Consider the following 20,722-nt stretch of genomic DNA (forward strand, 5'->3'; position numbering starts at 1 on the left):
TTAGTGTATAGGAATGCAAGAGATTTCTGTGCATTAATTTTGTATCCTGCTACTTTACCAAATTCATTGATTAGCTCTAGTAGTTTTCTGGTGACATCTTTAGGATTCTCTATGTATAGTATCATGTCATCTGCAAACAGTGACAGCTTACTTCTTCTTTTCTGATTTGGATTCCTTTTATTTCTTCTTCTCTGATTGCTGTGGCTGAAACTTCCAAAACTATGCTGAATAATAGTGGTGAGAGTGGGCAACCTTGTCTTGTTCCTGATCTTAGTGGAAATGGTTCCAGTTTTTCACCATTGAGGACGATGTTGGCAGTGTTTTTGTCATATATGGCCTTTATTTTGTTGAGGAAAGTTCCCTCTATGCCTACTTTCTGCAGGGTTTTTATCATAAATGGGTGTTGAAGTTTGTCGAAAGCTTTCTCTGCATCTATTGAGATGATCATATGGTTTTTCTCCTTCAATTTGTTAATATGGTGTATCACATTGATTAATTTGTGTATATTGAAGAATCCTTGCAAGGAATGCAATTTCAACTGACCTATTTTTTGCATCTTGGTGAGTATTATCAAAATCCATTTTCTGCTTGTATTGAATTGTTCTAAAATATTTAGTGGAGATAGGTTTTAAACATATCCACCTCTTTTTTCTATACTAACACATATTTGCATGACTCTTCTGTTGTATAATTGTGTCAACAACTAGAAAGTTCCATTCAAACATGGCCATTATCCACCCATAGCTATTTCTGTCACTCTTTAATGGAGTATTAACAGCAGCAGGTAAATAAGACACTAAAAAAAAGCAAACTACTTTCAGATCCTTAATTTACACATACAATGCATTTTAATTTTTAAAAATAGCTCTGCTTTGAATGTAGCCCTTATCCCAGTGATGAGGTTTCATAAAGAATTTATAGGCAAAATTCCCTCTTCTGAGTAAGCTGCAGCTCAGAACTAAACGGCCAAATTCTCCATGACCGGGCTGTCTTTAATAAGCTGAGAATCATTTATATTAGTCATAGAGAAGATGTTTCCAAAAATTACTCTCTTTGATCCTGCTTTTCTGTATCTATAACAGCTCTGCTTTGGGTGAGTAGTAACTAAATAGCTTAGAACTTTCTGTTCAAATATTCCTGCTGAATTTCTTCATGGCAGTAGACTTTAAGAATCTCCTCTTTTAATTTGGCAACTCCCAAACCCTGAGGCAAATTCTCAGTTAGCTTGGCTGGTCATGGAACAAAGAAGAACCGCTCTAGGTGGTAAAGGCTCATTTGTTCTTTGTTGAAAAATTTCTGCCTCAGAGGCAAGCCACAAGCCAGCCAATGGAAGTGGAGACTTACTGGACTGCGCTTCCCCCCCAGGACTAGGAAGCTTAGATCTGGTCTCAAAGAGTCAGAGAAGAGTTAGTCTTGTCTACATCTGCTTTGTTTTTTGTTTTGTTTGTTTGTTTTGGCCACACTGCGCAGCATGTGGGATCTTAGTTCCCTGATTGGGGATCGAACCCACACCTCCTGAAGTGGAAGCGTGGAGTCCTGACCACAGGACGGCCAGGGAAGTCCCCATCTATATCTTCTTTGGATGTTCTCTTTGGGACTAAAACAGTATTCAAAATCAGAAGCAACCAGTCATGGCATCTTTTCCCGGCCTCTCCGTAGGATAACTTACACCTTGCCAAAGTTCTAAACCACGCCACAGAACCTCAGAGAGGCCTCCTCAATCAGGAGACCCTTCTCTCTGGAGGGAAAACCTTCAAAACTAAATTAGCTTGGGTGGAAAAGGCCTCCCTGCAACAGATCCTGGGTTTCTAAACCTAAGCTTGACCTGCTCTAACCCAAATCTCTAGGGTGGCCTGTGGTCAAACTACTAAGCAGGTTAGCCCCACCTCATCTGCATGGGCATTTTCTGGTTTATAGTTCGACCATAGGCATTTATATAAATACTGAAGCCTATTTAAACCCTCTGTCTTGTATTCTAACTAAGGAAGATAAGGAGAAAGGATCATAAAATTGGCCCCAGGTTTGGGGAACTGTATACAAAATGCAAATCTTATCCAACGTGCATCCTTTGCACGTTTGCTCACTCATAGTAAATAATGTGTGTGACCGCATAAATGGATGTGTGTTTATAGCCTCTAAACTCTGAAATGAAGTCTAAACTAGATGAAAACATCACATGTGTTTAAGAAAATTATAACAATATCCAAAATTACTGAGATCATATAATAATGGTTGTATCTATAAATGACTCTGACTTTACCGAAAATTTACTGTATATTTTCTTTAAATGACCAGCTTTCCTAAATTTATTTTTAATAAGATCCTGTCATCAAGTTTTATGTCATTTTTGAGCAATACATTGATTTTCTAAAGACAGAAACATTATTCTCGAAATCAATTCCAACCTATTGCTCATGTAATAACTCAGCAGTTGAAAGCTTTAATCCAGGAAGGATAGTGCTACGTCTATCTACGTTCAGGCATGAAGGTTTAACTGCTTAAGGTTTTTCACCACTTTCTGCCAAGTGTTTTAGACCAGAAGTTCATATTTGTTGGTAGAATATTACATGAATAATAGTTCAATTTCCCAAAGTCCTGGAATACTTTTATTTCTGAAAAGTACATGTTTGATTAAAACATGTTTGGCCAAGTCAGGTTCTAAAAACATATTCAATCTCTAAGGCAACAATTCCAATAAAAGAATTCAGGATGGAACCTGTCTAAAAGAATAAAGCCCTGGAAGGGGAATCTTAGCTAATCCACACGTAGCATTAGCAGAGATTTTATACCTGCCCTTTTTGAAAAAGCCTCTGTCTGTTGAAGTCCAAACTTTAGGTTAGTTATTTATCCTAGATGCCAATTCTAGGAAATAAAAGGAGATCTGGATTTGGATTGTTGGGTGAATAAAAAGAAACATCCAGGTTAACCAAGCTAGGATCATCTATTATATAGTGAAATAAAGTGTGTGAGGGGCCTAACCACATCTCAAAGAAAGAGAAAGAAATATTATGCTCTGTTTTAGTATAATAATCTTTGCAATGAGATGGAAGGTGGAAAATTCCCCATTCAAACTGACTTTTGGTAATCTGTGGGGAAGGACACATTGTGGATCATATTCTTAGCTATAGAAATGTGATCTATATATATGTTGAACACCTAATAATAATCACAAAATGACCATATTAGCAGAATAGATGTGGGTAATGTGCACACAAGGGAAAGAACATTATTTTTCAATAGGCTGTATTTTTGGAGGACAGCTTGAAGGAAAGCAATCCATTAAATCCATTCAAAACAAGTCCATGATAGAAGATTCTTTACATTTTTATCGTTGAAAAAACTGAGGAGAAACCAAGCTTATTCCACAGTATGGTAATTATTTTTCCTTTTAGGCCCATCCCTCCCACCCCTGTCTGCTGAAATCAGGGCTTGGCATAAATTTTCATGTCTCAAGGGAAAAGTATATAGGAGCAGCTGGAACCTGTCCTGTGTGTATTATTTTAGAGTGTGGGATTTACATGATTCACCATCCAGAGGCTGATGGGGTGATTTTGAAGGGAGAGGGAGTTGTTTGGGGTTTGGTTTTTTTTAAATTTTTTGTTTTGAGATAATTGCAAGTTCCCATGCAGTTGTAAGAAATAATACAGAGAGCTTCCCTGGTGGCGCAGTGGGTGAGAGTCCGCCTGCCGATGCAGGGGACACAGGTTCGTGCCCCGGTCCGGGAAGATCCCACATGCCGCGGAGCGGCTGGGCCCGTGAGCCATGGCTGCTGAGTCTGCGCATCCGGAGCCTGTGCTCCGCAATAGGAGAGGCCACAACAGTGAGAGGCCCGCGTACCGCAAAAAAAAAAAAAAAAAAAGAAAAAATACAGAAAAATCCCATTTCACCCAATTTTCCCCAATGGTAGCATCTTGTGTAACTACAATACAATATTACAGCCAGGAAACTGACATTGAAATAATCCATTAACCTTATTCAGATTTCTGCAGTTTTACATGCTCTTGTTTGTGTGTGTGTGTATTTAATTCTATGCGATTTCATCACGTGTATAGATTCATGAGACCATACCACAGTTAAGATACAGAACAGTTCCATCACTTCCAGGATCCCTAGTAATACTCTTTTATATCCACACCCACCTCTCCCCCTCCCTCACCCATGGCCACCACGAATCTGTTTTCCAGCTCTAGAATTGTGTCATTCAAGAAATGGAATTATGTAGTATATAACCTTTTGAGATTGGTGTTGTTTACTCAGCATCATTCCTTGAAGATCCATCCATAGTGTTGCATGTATCAACGACTCCCTCCTTTTTATTGCTGAGTAGTATCCCATGGTATGGATAGACCACACTTTACCTAACCATTCACCCACTGAAGGACATCCGGGTTGTTGCCAGTTTGGGGCCATTATAAAGATGCTATACAGATTTTTTATGAATAGATATTTTAATCTCTCTGGGATAATTACCTACGAGTGTAATTGCTAGGTTGTATGATAAGCGCATTCTTAGCTTTGTAAGAAACTACTGTACGTCTTCCCAGAGTGGCTGTTCCATTTTACATGCCTACCAGCCGTGTATGAGTAATCCAGTTTTCCCCATCCTCTCCAGCAGCTGGAGTTATTACTGGTTTTTATTTAGCCATTCTGTTAGGTGTGTAGTGCTATTGTGGTTTTGATTGGCGTCTCCCTGATGGCTAATGATGTTGAACATCTTCTCAGGTGCTTACTGGCTATCTGTCTGTCTCCTACAGTGAAATGTCTATTCATGCCGCTTGCCATTTTCTACTTGGATTGGTTTTTTAATGTCCAGTTTTGAGAGCCCTTTATATATTCTAGATCAAGTGCTTTGTCAGATACATGATTCGTAATTATATTCTCCCAGTCTGTAGCTTGCCTTTTTACCTCTTCACAAAGTTTTTAATTTTGATGAGGTCCAATTTACCAATTTTTCTTTTTATGGATCATGAGCTTGTTGTCAATGCAAGTGTGTGACTTTAACATAACGGAGTAAACCCTGCAGGCGATCCACGCAGGCAAGAAACAGTTTGGATTACCATACCCGCCCCGCATTCACGTATAAAGATTTAACAGTTACCTTAACTCAGAATTTAACATTTTAAAACAAGCAGAACATTAAAAATCATTTTTAAACCAAGCTTTAAAGATACTATTTCAGAGGCTACACGTGAAAAGTAAAGAACTGAGGTGACAGTTGAGATAGAGCTGCCCTTTAATGCTCTAGCTCACCTGTGACTGAAACCTTCATGACAGATCTGTTGGACGGCAGGTACCGATGGCTAAGTGTACTATACAGGCTGAAATTCCCACCTGTCCCATCCTTTATCCCAAAGGGGTATGATTTGGTCCATGGTGTATCTGAACCCAGCAATTCAGGTTATAAAGGGGTCAGTTGAATTTATATATTTTAAGAGAAAGTTATTTCCCAAGAAATTCTTAAATTCTCCAGTTGATTTTCTCCACGTTTGGACAACAGGTATAAGAGGCAGGATGAGGATTCTCCTTCCTCGTGTCTATGCATTCATCTTTGTTATTTGCCCTAAAATAACACATAGAGAATTCCCAGCGAATGGAGGCTGTGCTCTGAGGAGGGAGAGTGAGGGGGGTGGAGGCAGGATGGGGTCCCAGCGGGAGTCTGGCTTCAACCTCCTCCCAGGAGAGCTTCTCAGCATAACTTGCACCACAGAATGGATCCCAGCCTGAGGCAATGGCTGGGAAATATGTATCCATCAGTCATTGGCTACCGGCTGGGCCAGGTGGGGACATGAGCACAGGTGGCTTAACCTCCCAGGCTAAGAGATTTCCATCAGGCTGAGGGCACCAACAGCATCCACCACCAGGATCTTAATAATCACAGAACTAGTATTAAAAATACACAGACTGTTAACTCTCCCACTTAACCAGTTGCTTCTCTAAGCCTTCTGCTACCCTTAGACTGCCTCCTCTGTCCTGTTTCTGTCATGATCAAGGGTTGCTCAGTTACATGGAAGCTCAGGATGAATGCAACAGAGGTGGTTGTCGCCCCTCCACCAGCAATCTCCTGGTGGGTTGCAGCGCGCAGCTCTCTGCTTCTACCTGTGGGCTGGGCGGGACCCAGAAATACTGCATCCTCAGCTACCTTGAGGTGGGTTGATTCTTTACTTGCGGGGACATGATTTAGTCAGTGATGTAGGTTTTTCCAAGTACATATAGGGCCGTCGAGACAACAGTAAAGAGGAGACAGCACGCTTTCCCAAACATCAGAGACACAAGTGATTCAATTCAACATCCGGGAAACCTTCCCTGATCAGAGAAAAAGGAAAATGGGCTTCATCTATTTCTTGTTACCTTTAGAGTTAGACAGAAAAGCCTTTTTTGATTCAGTCTTTGAAGGGAATACTGTACAATATACTGTTCTGCTTGGCTGCCTTAGTGACTCTCATGGAGTGGACTTAATTGACTAGTTGGGTGAAGATGGAAGATCCCTCAGGGCCGCAAGGCTATTATGCTGAACGTGAGTTCTCACTGCCCTGCTTCAGGTGGAGATGGAGCTGGGGCAGACTTGGAATTGTCTACAGTTCCATGCTACTTGGAAATTGTCTTGCCTAGAGACTATCAAATCCTGAAGTGAACATATTTTTGTGCCTTTTTTTCTTAAAGACCCATTTTATTAAAAGACCAGTTGCTTTTTTTTTCTTCCCTGGGCTCTGAAACAAGCATGCAAGGTCATCTGAGTATCATACCTGCTGAAAAGCCCAAGGCAATCACGTCAACCCCTTAACTGAGAGGATGTTCAGGAAGGAAGTTGGATGTAAGCCTAATGTTAGTGGCCCAGGCTTTTCCACGTATTGTTCGTTTAAGGCAACTCCCGGAGGCTCTGGGAAAGGCTTTGTATTCTCATTGGTTTCTAGTAAAAAGAAGATGATTATAAATAAGTGGAGACAATACCTGAATGTTGAGCCCTGGCCTAAGGTTGGGAAGTACTTGTATAAGAAGGCAAATCCTCTACATGTGCAAGGAAATGACACTATAGTTTTGCTCAGTTTTAGGTCAGGTGGGATGGAAGGCCCTTCAGGTAACTTCCCGAAGTCCAGGTCCTCTGGACAAAGAAGTAGCTCCCAACTGTAATACTAGAAACTTTCCAACACTGGCATCACCCCTCTTGTCCTTCCACCATTGGCATTTGCTTAAGTTGTCATGAGCCAATATACTGTGATGATAATTAGAAATTGATGTTCCTGGATTGCAACGTTACACCAAAAATAGAAATAAATCGAACTGCAGAGCTTCTTTGGTCTAGGTAATCACAGAAATCTTCATCTTCAAACTGGAAAAAAAACCTCAAGATAGCTTCTGGCTGACAAAGTATTACAGGTGGGACTACAAGTACTAGTTACGTAAACATTTGCCTGGCATGGAAGATAATTTTTTTTCATCCATAGTCTAGCAAAGAGCTATCAAGTGAAACATTCTCTTCCGAATCTTCAAGTCAACATTGACTTAGAGTGCTACCCAAGTTGGACCTCCCATATGTAGTTGCCACAACTAAGCATCCTCTGTAGCCATTTCCATCAAAGATTGTGCTTCGAAAATGTTTACAGAAAAAAAAAAAATGACCCACAATCAAAATGGCCCTTGAAGTTAGACATTTTCCCCAATAATTTTCATAGTATTACTGAAATGAAGTCTTGACACCTTTTAGTGGAATCACAGGGTTCCTGCTGCTCTTTTAGGACAGACCTGGGGCAAACCTCCCTGTAGGCAGAACTGATGTTGCTTGTATGAGTCCTTCATTTCCAAAGGGCATTTTGGTTTTCTTCAAGTATAAGGCTTATGGTGGCCCATGCTTCTAAAAAGATTTTATAGATCTCTTGAAAGACTGGTTTACTTTGACAGACTCTAGCTGAAATAGTCATTAAAATCATCATGCGTTTGTTCAACAAAAGAGGTGGGCCCGGTCAGATCGTGTAGGCCCTTGTAAGCCATGATCAAACATAAAATCAAACACTTGCTGAATACCTACCAGCACATTTGCTGTTGTGGGCAATTTCCAATATGGAAATGTAAGAAATAGCTCCTGCTTCCTGGAAGCTTTGCAAAAATGATCCTCCAGAGTCCTGCAAATACTAGCCAGGAACATCTGTGCAGACCATTGGCAGTCCTTTGGAAATCTCGGGAGATTTCCCCAGGAGTTTTAAGTAGAGCCACAAGTGGATGCATTAAATTAAGCAAACTCAAAGGCCAATCTTGACTGTTATAACCTTTGAAAATCCATCCCAAGCAAAACTAGTTCCAATTAACTAAAACCTTCTAGTCTGCAAGACAAGAGGGTGGGTCTCTGTGTTGTGAGTTTAATGAAAATCTTTTATAAAATCCACATGTGTGATGTAAAGATTTTGGCCCTGGAAGCTTTTATGCCAAAAATAATGTCTGAGAGGGAAAGGATGATGGTTGCAGATAAACTAATGGCCAATTATTTCATTAATTTCTTCCTAATTCTTTTTTTATATAGCTATTTGAATTTTATTTTTTTTAATTTATTGTTGGCTGCATTGGGTCTTCATTGCTGCACATGGGCTTTCTCTAGTTGCAGTGAGCAGGGGCTACTCTTCATTGTGGTGTGCGGGCTTCTCATTGTGGTGGCTTCTCTTGTTGCAGAGCTCAGGCTCTAGGCACGAGGGTTCAGTAATTGTGGCATGCGGGCTCAGTAGTTGTGGTTTGCGGGCTCTAGAGAGCAGGCTCAGTAGTTGTGGGACACAGGTTTAGTTGCTCCGCAGCATGTGGGATCTTCCCGTACCAGGGCTCGAACCCGTGTCCCCTGCATTGGCAGGTGGGTTCTTAACCCTTGTGCCACCAGGGGAGTCCCTAATTATTCTTTTTTTTTGGCTAAAGAGAGTCATTCCAACTCAATAGTATATCCTAATTATTTTTCTATAGTTTAAAATAACCTCCAGTTCCTCTGCCCTTTGTATGAGAAAAATTATTAGTTCTACATAAATCTGCATTTTTGTCCCAAATGTATAAATTTATAAAATTTCTAGGTCACATCTTAATTTTGTTTATTTTTGTAGTTAAATGCCTATTGATGGAAAAATTGATGTCTTGTTACTTCCTCTACTTTGTATTTTTAGCCAGAATGAATGAAAAATATAGTAAGTACAGCTTGTTTTTAAATTCATATCAACAATAAGTAATGATGATTCTTTATTTTTAATTTTAATGATGTGTTTTCCAGGGGGAACAAAAATGCCTCATCTGTGACTCCAGATTTCCATATGATCCGCACGCCCAACCCAACAGCCACACCACTGAGAATGCAATCCCAAATTTTGAACCAGATGGAGAAAAGAAATGGTGGCAATCAGAAAACGGTATGATTAAGTTCCATTCCAATTTTATATTCCTTCAAATTTTTCGTAAGGCACCTTTCACTCTATGATTTTGGCACTAACACAACAAGGAGTTATACTGAAATGGAATCGTATCCACTGAGAATGTAAAACCCTGTAAAAAAGCAAAATTTAATTTTTATTTTAAGAAAGATTATTTTCCTCTTGAGAAATCGAAGTATTTTTTAAGCACATAACTCAGAATGTTTCACTTTTTCTGTGGTGGGAAGGAACATAGCTCTGCATCCTCTTGTTCTTTGTTAAAAAAAAAAAAAAAAGTTATGAGGTGTTGGTAAATTAAGCCATATATAAAAACACACTGCTGTAAACAGAAATAATAACCCAGGGGAAGTCTGAGAGTTGTGCTCTTGTGCTTTTTCCTTTTTCAACTCCTGAAGGGAAAAAGAGAAAGGACATTTTATTTCTTACGGTAAGCCAAAGATTTTAATGTAAAAATTGAATTGAGAGGAGAGTTGGCTACTCACTGCAGTTCTTTCTTTCCTGGATTGATGCCCTTCCCTGTTCATGAATAACTGTGATACTGAACCTCACACCGGCCCTGACCATCCTTATTTCCTAGACACCACTGTAAGTTTGGACCTGATCGGGGATTTCTTGTTTCCCACCCCAGCCTTGGGCCTTATGTGTTTAATGCAGCTGGTTGGGCTATATTAAATGATGGGCCCTCTTCAACACTGGTCTGGAGCCCTTAACCCAGAAAAGGATTCCATTGCCACATCTCTGTATGTTGCACCTTGGGCTACAATTCCTCTCTTGTGTTCAGATGCCTAAACATATTTCCCTTCGGGGATCCTAGACCATGAGAGGGGAGTGTGGGAATAATCATAATAGGTAAGATCATTTAGGGCAAGCATCACATGAGGCTATTTTTTTATGTCACCCATTGGACAGGGACATGATTGGTGTCTATTAAATGCTGGTTCATTTTGGATCCTAATGATTGGTCTGTCATTGGACTCTCCTTAGTGAATGTTGGTGGGTTTTGCCACACTGACGGATGCGGCCATTTTTGCTTCACAGCTGCTTTGACCCACACGTCCAGCATTCGTTCCACGTCTCCTTACAGAAGGAATGCCCTTCGGTCAAAGCTGACTACACAGAAGATGGGTTCTCAACCAAGAACTTTAGACAGGGGACAGGAGATGTCCTTTCCAGAAAGAGCTAGGAGCCCTCGACACAGAGCCTGGAGTGTGGCTGCTCTCTCGGCAGCAAATCCTTCTCCAAGCCATTCAGCCTCGAATGCTAAGCTGCTCCCCAGCTCACCACGGTGCAGCCACTGCTCTCTGGAACTCGACTGTCCAATACGGTGGCTCCACACATGGCTCCTGAGCATGCAAAACATGGCAAAACCAAACTGAGATGCACTGTGAGTGTATTTCTAAGACTTAATTTAGGGAAAAATATGTGTAATAAAGCACTACTAATTTTTAAAATGTTGATTATATATTGAAATGAGAATGTTTTTCATATATTGGATTCAGTATATTATATAGATCATATATGACATTATAAATATATATGATAAATAATACATTATATCACATATGACATATATAAGTAATATTCAATATATTATATATGTATTATAAATAATTTATAATAAATATAATAAAGTATTGTTTATTATATTTATTATTAATAAAGATAAATAATTTCTCCTGCTTCTTTTTACTTTAAAATGTGGCTGCTAGAAAATTTTAAATGACACATGGGACTCATGTTCCCATTGGACAGTTCCACTCGAGAGTGGCTTCTATCACGTCTGGATTGGAGTTGATCCTCTGTGTCCGTGCTAGAGCTGGATGGCAGCTATCTCAGTGCAAAGTCCTGGCCAGGATGCTTTGGGCTACAATCCATGTGTTCTCTTTGGACACCTACATATATCCCCCTTAGGAGATCCTAGATCATGAGAAGGGAGTGTGGGAATCGTCATAATATATAAGCTCATTTAGGGCAAGCATAATATGAGGTTGTCTTTCTATGTCATCCATCGAACAAGGACATGATTGGTGGCCACAGAGGAGCCCACAGACCCTCAGTCCCAGGGAAATAATCCAAGCTGGGTTTTCTGCTAAGTGACAATACAACTAGTTCAAATGCTTTTTTGCAGCTGTTGGAAGAAAAGGGTGTTTGCCATGCTGTGCCTGCTAGCTTATGTTGAGTCAAGATTTGAGGTCATGGAAATGATCCTTCTCTTTCCACCTCTGGGGAATGTCCGAGAACTCCCTTGGTGGTACGTAATGCTGCCACACAGTGGCCGTGTGCATTGCCACCAAAAGGTGGATGTGGGCACAGTCAGGGGAAAATGGGTATTACCCTCACGTGGACCTTCTCCTGGGCATGGGTGGCTTGGGAAACCACTCCAGCAGACTAGGCAAGAGTGTTGATCACCAGCCCTGAGATTTCAAAGGGTTTCGTTACAGACAAGCCACAATGAGGGATTAACGTGATAAACGGGTCTCTCAAAATCACTGATTTTCTTCTTTCTGGTTTTTCCTTTAGGTCTTGATCATGTCAGCATCAGACTGGATCTAGAGGCATTACTTCAGTTCAATCAACTTATTCTGACCTTTAAGGTACAGATGTGTAGGCTGCTGTCCCCTTATCTATTTACCAAATGCTTGGCATACCTACAATTTTGCTTCCTTGCTTCCCTACAGAGAACAAAAAGCTGTTTAAATCCAACTGAAGCTTTGTCATCTGGGTTTTTGTTCTTGAATGAAAAACAAACAAAAAAAAACCCTCTGCTCATTAATAACTTATATAGATTAAGCATAAAAATAAAATAAAATCTTGGAAGATACAGCAAAAAGGAAACCTCCAAGCCCTGGGTTGATAGAGATTACAAGAACTAGAAAGATAATTTTTGACATAAGAGGGCAGGAACTGGAAATTATTTAGGGAAAAATTGTGATCAAAAGAGGGAGAAAATTTAAAGGCTCTTTACTGAGATTAGGTAGATGCCAGAGAAAATCCTGTACTATTGTCATTCTTTAATCATTCATCAAAATTCTAATTTTGATGTCAAGCCTGGAGCTAGGTTTTGGTAATAAAAAAGGAACATAAGGGGCTTTCCTGGTGGAGCAGTGGTTGAGAGTCCGCCTGCGGATGCAGGGGACGCGGGTTCGTGCCCCGGTCCGGGGAGATCCCACATGCCACGGAGCGGCTGGGCCCGTGAGCCATGGCCGCTGAGCCTGCGCGTCCAGAGCCTGTGCTCCGCAATGGGAGAGGCCACAACAGTGAGAGGCCCGCGTACCGCAAAAAAAAAAAAAAAGGAACATAAAACTAAATGTTTTAAAAATTTTAAAAAGAACCCAGTCTTTGCCTTCAAAGAGCTCACAGTTTAGTCATGTATACAAACATATATATAATATACACAAACACACATATATATAAATTTGAAATTATAATGCCCAGTGACAAGTGCAGAAATAGATATATGATTAGAATGCCGGGGGGTTCATTGACATGGCTAAGATGGCTCTGGGGAGTTGGTAAACTTCATGGTGGATTTTGAAGGATGTGTAGGAGTTTGCCAGAGGAAAAGCATCCTAGGCAAAGAAAAACCACATGCAAATTGCTGTAAAATATCTGCTACACTGCCTTTTTTAAAAATGAGTATGCTATCTTGCTTCAATTAATAATTCACAGAACCATAAACAATTTAAAAGTGGAATTCGATTCTGGGGTAAAGCATGTGCTCATAAATACTCGCCCGTTTGTTAGAAAGAGATTTCGGTGTTTTCACGGTAGAATAGATTTTGTTTGTTTGTTTTGTAAATGTATTTTATTTACTTATTTATTTTTGGCTGTGTTGGGTCTTCGTTGCTGTGCGCGGGCTTTCTCTGGTTGCGGTGAGCGGGGGCTACTCTTCATTGCGGTGCACGGGCTTCTCACTGTGGTGGCTTCTTTTGTTGCGGAGCATGGGCTGTAGGCGCGCGGGCTTCAGTAGTTGTGGGTCGCAGGCTCCCTAGTTGTGGCTCGCGGGATCTAGAGAGCAGGCTCAGTAGTTGTGGCGCACAGGCTTAGTTGCCCCATGGCATATGGGATCTTCCCGGACCAGGGCTCGAACCCGTGTTCACTGCATTGGCAGGCGGATTCTTAACCACTGCGCCACCAGGGAAGCCCGGTAGAATAGATTTTTAAAGATACAAATAAAGTTTTAAAAAATGCAATTTGAAAATGGAAACGTTCAATCTGGAGTGAGTAATAAAATCAACTTTTGTGAGGTATGACAAGTTTAACTCATTTTTCTCCTAGACTTTTTGGCCTGCCGCAATGTGAATTGAATGCTCCACAGACTATGGACACACCTGGAGAGTGTTCAAATATTTTGCCAAAGACTGTGCTACTTCCTTCCCCAACATCACATCTGGCCAGGCCCACGGAGTGGGAGACCTTGTTTGTGACTCCAAATATTCGGATATTGAACCCTCCACTGGTGGTGAGGTAGCATTTCCTTCCTTGGATTTCTTTGCCATAAATGAAACCTATTTTTGTTAATGTGGTTAATTGAGATGCAAACAATTTAGGTAGTGTCTACTGAAATTGAACTTGAGCTGCTGGTTGTTTCAGAATGAACGTGTCTGGATTGAAATGAGTCCTGAATTCATCTTATATTCAGATAAATTATAAATACCTTATAAGAAATCATCCTGTAGAGGAGTGCTGTGCTGAAGGTAAGCAAGGGCTAAAATGCAGCCTGGGCACCAGAGGAAGGAACATCTTTTTCTAACCCTTGTAAAGGAACCACAGAGGCTGGCGGCAGCCCTGGATTAGTTGTCTCAGCTCCGTGCTCTGTAAGTCCCCACCCACGTGGAATCTGCCAGGAACTTCCTCAGAGCAAAGCTGGTGATGGGCAGAGGGTCAGGGGGTAGGAGTGTGCTTGGGAGATATGACCTTATCAGCTAGACTAGAAGGAAGGGTGGCAGAAGGCAGGTCCAGAATCCCCCGCCAGATCTAAATTGACGATGACTTGCCGAATAGTGACCCCATCACTCCACCCCAACCCAACAGAGGAGCCCTTTCACCAGTGGTATCAGCACTTCCATCTACATGGACCACTTGTGCGTAAAGAGCCAGAATGACTGTTTAACAACCTTCCTTCATTTTCATTCTTGGTATTTTTATTCATATGAGAACCTGTTACTGACCAGGGTTCTTGGCCTTCCCCAATCAATAAAATTTGACTAGAGGCCAGACAAATTCAGGCAAGACTTTATTGGGGCCCCTGCTGCAGCAGGGGGGAACGAGAACAAACAACAGTTTCCCCTGCTTGCTCGCTCCCCGAGGGGGGGACAAGCTTGTTTCTTATAGGGGGTGAGGGTAGGCTGTGTCCAGGGGTCGGGCCAGAGGGGTGGCTTAGGTGTTTTGCCCACCTCTTAGGTAGTGTTGCATGCAGGGGGCACACACAATACCCTGCTTTTGCTCCTGACACCCTGTTTGTGCTCCAGGCTCTTCAAAAGTGGCAGTTGGGTTTTTTGGTCTCTTTGTATCTTTCGGGTCCAGAATTTGCCCCAACTGTGCATGCATGCAGTTATTTTTAGTCCCATGCAGTTTCTCTGTATTTTGTTGCTGGAGGAGAGGTGTGTTCAGGTGCAAGCACTGCAATAAACGGTCCCAGGTCCCAGCTTGTCTCAAACCCAAATGATAATCTGCGTTTTACACCAGGTGGGAAGCAATGGCCCAGCCTTCTTGTAAGGTCAGAATCTCTTCTTTAAGAGTATATTTAACAATTATGTTTTTGGGGTAAAATACTCTAAATTAACCTACCTTTGTTTTACAGATTGTTTTAGAAGTTTTGGATCCCAACTTTGAAATAGAAAACCCTTACAGCCCCTACGTCCAGGGTATGAATTGCTTTATATTTTTCACACCAACTCCTTTTCTAGAATTTCACGTTAGGGAAATTCCTTGTTATTGCATGTCTCAGGGACATTAAGGAGATGTCAGTCAAGCAGGGTGCATTGAACCCATCCAACCTAAATGCACTTAGATTCGTTAATTTCATTATTTTCCTTTCTCTAGACCTTGTGACATTAACAAACCTGAGGATGAACTTTACCAAACTCCATACCCTCGGGGATACTTTGCTTGGAAGGAGGCAAAATGATTCCCTTGATAAATACTACTATGCTCTTTATGAGATGGTGGCTCGGGAAGATGTTTTTGCAGTGGCCATGCTAGCTAACGTGGCCCAACACAGAAGCTGCGCGGAGACGTTTTCAGCCCTCCCGGAATGGTGAGTTACAAACTTGAAAGCGTGGTTGGCTCTCCCATCTTACCTTCACTGTCTTGGTGCTGAATGTAGATCAGACTCTGTATGTGGGGATCAACAATGTTGTTTCATTCAACCTGGCCCGTCAGGCCATTCTGGGGGCCTTCGGTTCTCTGGACAGAGGTTCTTGTGGATTCTGCCACATGTGGGCATCATTCAGCTAATGGGCAGAATTTATAATTTATGATTTCAAGATAGTCCGTTTTGCTGTCTTTTGTTTATTGGTTTTTTAGGGAATGGAGATTTGCTAGGGATGACCTGTAAGTTCACATCATTGTCTCACAAAAACATACTGAAGGTCTATCATGTGAGAGCCTGTGCTCAGTGCCAAGGTGTCTGAGTGACATCTGATGCTCTGAAGATGGTCACCCCAAGTAACACTTACACTACAAATGACTATCTTAAGCAGTGCAGATCTTCTCCATTCCTGGGACTAATCGTAAAAGAGTAATGTAGTAGAAGAATGGTTTTTTTTTTTTTTTTTTTTTTTTTTTGCCGTACGTGGGCCTCTCACTGTTGTGGCCTCTCCCGTGGCGGAGCACAGGCTCTGGACGCACAGGCTCAGCGGCCATGGCTCACGGGCCCAGCCGCTCTGCGGCATGTGGGATCTTCCCGGACCGGGGCACGAACCCGTGTCCCCTGACTCGGCAGGCGGACTCTCAACCACTGCGCCACCAGGGAAGCCCCGAAGAATGGTATTTTTTGTAGGGTCCTGGGGGTGTGTCTAACTCAATAGGTTTGAACTATTGGTCATAACAGACAAGGCTGGATTGAGGCTATTGCATCTTCCCACCTAGACACCTCTGTGTTTCACTGGAAATGGAACTTTTCCCTGGGAACGTGGACACGGAGGGCATTTTGTGAAAAAAACAAGAGAATCACATACCTTTCTCTAGTGCTTTCTGGTTTCTAGTTCCCTCTTTTCCTTGATGCTCCTAAATCAGCCCATACACGCACACGCACGTGACACACATACTCCCCATCCTGGCCCTCATTTTGCCAAAGGCTGCAAAATGTGTGTTCTGTGTTCCCTGAAATTAGAATTCAGAAATGCAAAAACATTTATTTTAGGTGTTCACTAAACATCTTAAATTTTTTAAAATTTAATAGCTAGTTAAGCAAATAATAAAAGATAGTCAAGGCTGGTATTGTAACTAACAGATGGGAAACTAAGACCCAGAGGGACCCTGTGGCCTGGTATGTCATTTTCCATTTAAAGAACCCCAGCGTCCTCAAAGCTCTAAGATAAGCCCTGTGTTTATGTTCCTCACACATGCAGGTTCATGGTCGGTGCATCTGTCAGCACAGTACAGATGGCCCGAACTGTGAGAGGTGCAAGGACTTCTTCCAGGACGTTCCTTGGAGGCTAGCCGTGGGCCCCCTGGACAGCACTTGCCGAGGTGGGTGGACCTCCGCTCTCAGCATACACCGAGTTTCCTTATGTGAGCTCCTTACACGATCTCTGCTTTTCCTTCTTTTGGAGAACATTTAGTTTGTGACTGTGGAGCTGCAGGCAGCACAGGTGGTGAACCCCTGTGGCTTACAGCTCCAAATGTGTGATAGCCTCATGTCTCCCAGTATCTCACATAGAAGAATCACCAGCTTCTCAAACCTTCACACCAAAAATTCACATTAATTTGAAGAACGAGACAATATGCATGTTGTGTGGCCCCTTTGCAGAGGGGGGGCATAGCCATGAAATGGTAATATCTGTGAGGACAGTGCCACTCCAGGAATGTGGTGACCCCTAGAATGGGTACAAAGATCCCCACTGTTTTCCTGAATTATCACACACTCAAATGAAGGTGACCTTGAACCATATGTCAGCTAAGATGAGAAACAAGGTCCAGAATGGAGTTGGACAGGCTATTGTATTTTTTATAAACTATTGAGGCTGATAAGATAGGGCGTTTTGTCATGTGTTTGCTGCCTCCGAATTTTGATGAACTTCCAAATAAACCTGTTATCCAGTTTCTTTTCCCAAATATGGGGAAAACAGGATTCGAAGGAGAGGTTGTCAGATGAGCTTTTATGGAAAGCCCCATCCGTGAGTGTCACAGTGGATAAGACCCAGCAAAACGTAGCCAGAGGTTATGCTCTTTACAGGGAAAAACCCAACAGGATGAACAGCATAGACATTACCACAAAGACACACAAATCCCTCTAAACAGACTGCCTTTCCTTCCGACACTCTGGCTGAGCCCCTGATGGGAGGAAAACAGCCTGCAGCCCCGCTTCCAGCAATTCTGCCCTAGAGAAGCAGAGGCTGGCTGGGCCCAGCTCTAGCATCCGATCTGGAGAATGCAGTAGTACCATACTGCAGAGTATATGATGTAAAAAATTCAGATTTACAAAGGCCGAGTCAGTCAAAGTATTCTTTACCGAAGGACAACAAACATACTGCATGCTAGGGCTTCTAGGTCACCCACGTGATATAGATTTGTTCGCTTGATTTAAAAAAAAACTAAATATTAAACATTTCGGACACACATTTTACAGAGAGTGTATGAGCAGAATCGGAGTACTAGAAAGATCCTTGAAAGCACCTATTTTAAGCCTTTGTATATTTGGTGAAAGAAGGCGGGGTGGCTGAAGAAAGCGGAGGAGGGGAGAATGGGTGATGGGGCGTGGAGCCACCATCCTGAGGGTGCTCATCCCTGAGCCCTTGGCGAATCTCTCGTAACTCCACTCGGTTCTCAGCTTGTCGCTGTAACGGACACTCTGACCGCTGTCGCTTCGACAAGACGGTGTACCTGGCGAGCGGGAGTCGCAGAGGGTACGTGTGTGACGGCTGCCGGCACAGCACCGAGGGCCAGCACTGCGATCGCTTCAGGCCCCTTTTCTCCAGGGACCCCCTCAAGGCCATCTCGGATCCGTACGCGTGCATTCGTGAGTCCCCAGCCTCTGACCCATCTTCTCCCCTCATCTGAACAGAGCTGGTGTCCCTGGGGCCGTCAGCCCACCCTGGATTCAGCGGCGTCTCCAAACTGCCCTCTTGGGGGTGGGAACTGCAAAATTGCTTCGGCTCTGAGAGCTTTTCTCTCTCTGAACAAGTTGGGCCAGGTAATCCAGGTCCGTCCTGGTGGTCTTGCGGCCGGGGCTGATACTGATGATTCGGGAAACTGTTCTGAATTCAACCAGGATGGGGTGATGGTTTCAGAAGAGGCCGCATGCACCTGCAGTGTCAGCTCAAGGAAGTAACTAGAGAAACTGGCTACAGCATTTGGCTGTAGATGATTCAACTTTGCTAAGCTATTACCTCGTTTCATTTTTCTTTTTTTAACCTTTAAAAATCTTTCCTTTTATCTTTAATGTCAACTTTTTCAAAGGGAATATTTCACTCATAGACAAAATAATACAGAATAATATATATATATATATATATATAAATATAAATAAAACAGAGCCACCACTAGCTTTGTGAAAATGTAATATCTTACCCTCTCACCTTCAGGCTATTACTAGAACACTACAGCATTGTGGATGGGATGTCCCAGCTGCACACCTGTGCCCTTGGTCTACCCTCCTTCCTAAGGATAAACTCTCATATATTTGGCAATCATCATTAGCATGCTTGTGTTTAGACTTTCACATGTCTTCATCCACAAACAATACATGTTGACATGTTTTCAAACTTGAGATAGATGATATGCTGTATGTACCCTTGAGTATTTCATTCAACATTGTATTTTTGAGATTTGTCCATATCATGTAGCCCCTAGTTCTCCCATTTTAATTTCTACATAGAATTCTTCCTTCCTATATATGTAACAAAATCTATTTGTCCATTTCTCTTTTGATGCTTCAGTAAACATTCTTGTACATGTGGCCTTGTGCACATGCAGAGACTGTCCCTAAGAGTCATACCTAGGAGTGGAATGACTGGGCCATAGACTGTTAACCTTTCCAAGTTGATTAGATAATAGTGAACTGTCCCTTAAGTGGGTATAACAATTAACAGCCACACCAACAGTGTATGAGAGTTCCTGTTACTTTATTTCCTGACCAACACTGGGTTTTGTCACACTTTAACTCTTGGTAATGTGGGTTTTGTCACACTTAATTTTTTTTTAACATCTTTATTGGAGTATAATTGCTTTACAATGGTGTGTTAGTTTCTGCTTTATAACAAAGTGAATCAGTTATACATATACATATGTCCCCATATCTCTTCCCTCTTGTGTCTCCCTCCCTCTCACCCTCCCTATCCCACCCCTCTAGGTGGTCACAAAGCACCGAGCTGATCTCCCTGTGCTATGCAGCTGCTTCCCACTAGCTATCTATTTTATCTTTGGTAGTGTATACATGTTCATGCCACTCTCTCACTTTGTCACAGCTTACCCTTCCCCCTCCCCATATCCTCAAGTCCATTCTCTAGTAGGTCTGTGTCTTTATTCCTGTCTTGCCCCTAGGTTTTTCATGACCTTTTTTTCCTTAGATTCTATACATATGTGTTAGCATACGGTATTTGTTTTTCTCTTTCTGACTTAGTTCACTCTGTATGACAGACTCTGAGTCCATCCACCTCACTACAGATAACTCAATTTCGTTTCTTTTTATGGCTGAATAATATTCCATTGTATATATGTGCCACATCTTTATCCATTCATCCGATGATGGACACTTAGGTTGCTTCCATGTCCTGGCTATTGTAAATAGTGCTGCAATGAACATTTTGGTACATGAGTCTTTTTGAATTATGGTTTTCCCAGGGTATATGCCCAGTAGTGGGATTGCTGAGTCGTATGGTAGTTCTTTTTTTATTATTTTATTTTATTTATTTTTTTTTTGCGGAAAGCCGACCTCTCACTGCTGTGGCCTCTACCGTTGCGGAGCACAGGCTCCGGACGCGCAGGTCCAGCAGCCATGGCCCACGGGCCCAGCCGCCCCGCGGCATGCGGGATCTTCCTGGACCAGGGCACGAACCCGTGTCCCCTGCATCTGCAGGCGGACTCTTAACCACTGTGCCACCAGGGAAGCCCTGGTAGTTCTATTTTTAGCTTTTTAAGGAACCTCCATACTGTTTCCCATAGTG

At 42.2% G+C, this 20,722-nt stretch overlaps 1 protein-coding gene across 1 annotated transcript in view; it reads left to right on the forward strand.

Moving 5' to 3' along the window:
• The first annotated feature begins 526 nt into the window (after positions 1-526).
• LAMB4 (laminin subunit beta 4) overlaps positions 527-20,722 on the forward strand; it is a 111,926-nt gene continuing 91,730 nt past the window's right edge. The window contains 10 exon segments of the mRNA XM_060019845.1: positions 527-560; positions 5,991-6,145; positions 9,236-9,371; positions 11,913-11,986; positions 13,671-13,859; positions 15,196-15,259; positions 15,438-15,563; positions 15,566-15,651; positions 16,967-17,087; positions 18,388-18,576. Coding sequence (XP_059875828.1) covers positions 527-560; positions 5,991-6,145; positions 9,236-9,371; positions 11,913-11,986; positions 13,671-13,859; positions 15,196-15,259; positions 15,438-15,563; positions 15,566-15,651; positions 16,967-17,087; positions 18,388-18,576 — 1,174 coding nt within the window.

The sequence above is a fragment of the Delphinus delphis genome, chromosome 9, assembly GCF_949987515.2.
Source record: "Delphinus delphis chromosome 9, mDelDel1.2, whole genome shotgun sequence".
Lineage (NCBI taxonomy): Eukaryota > Metazoa > Chordata > Mammalia > Artiodactyla > Delphinidae > Delphinus > Delphinus delphis.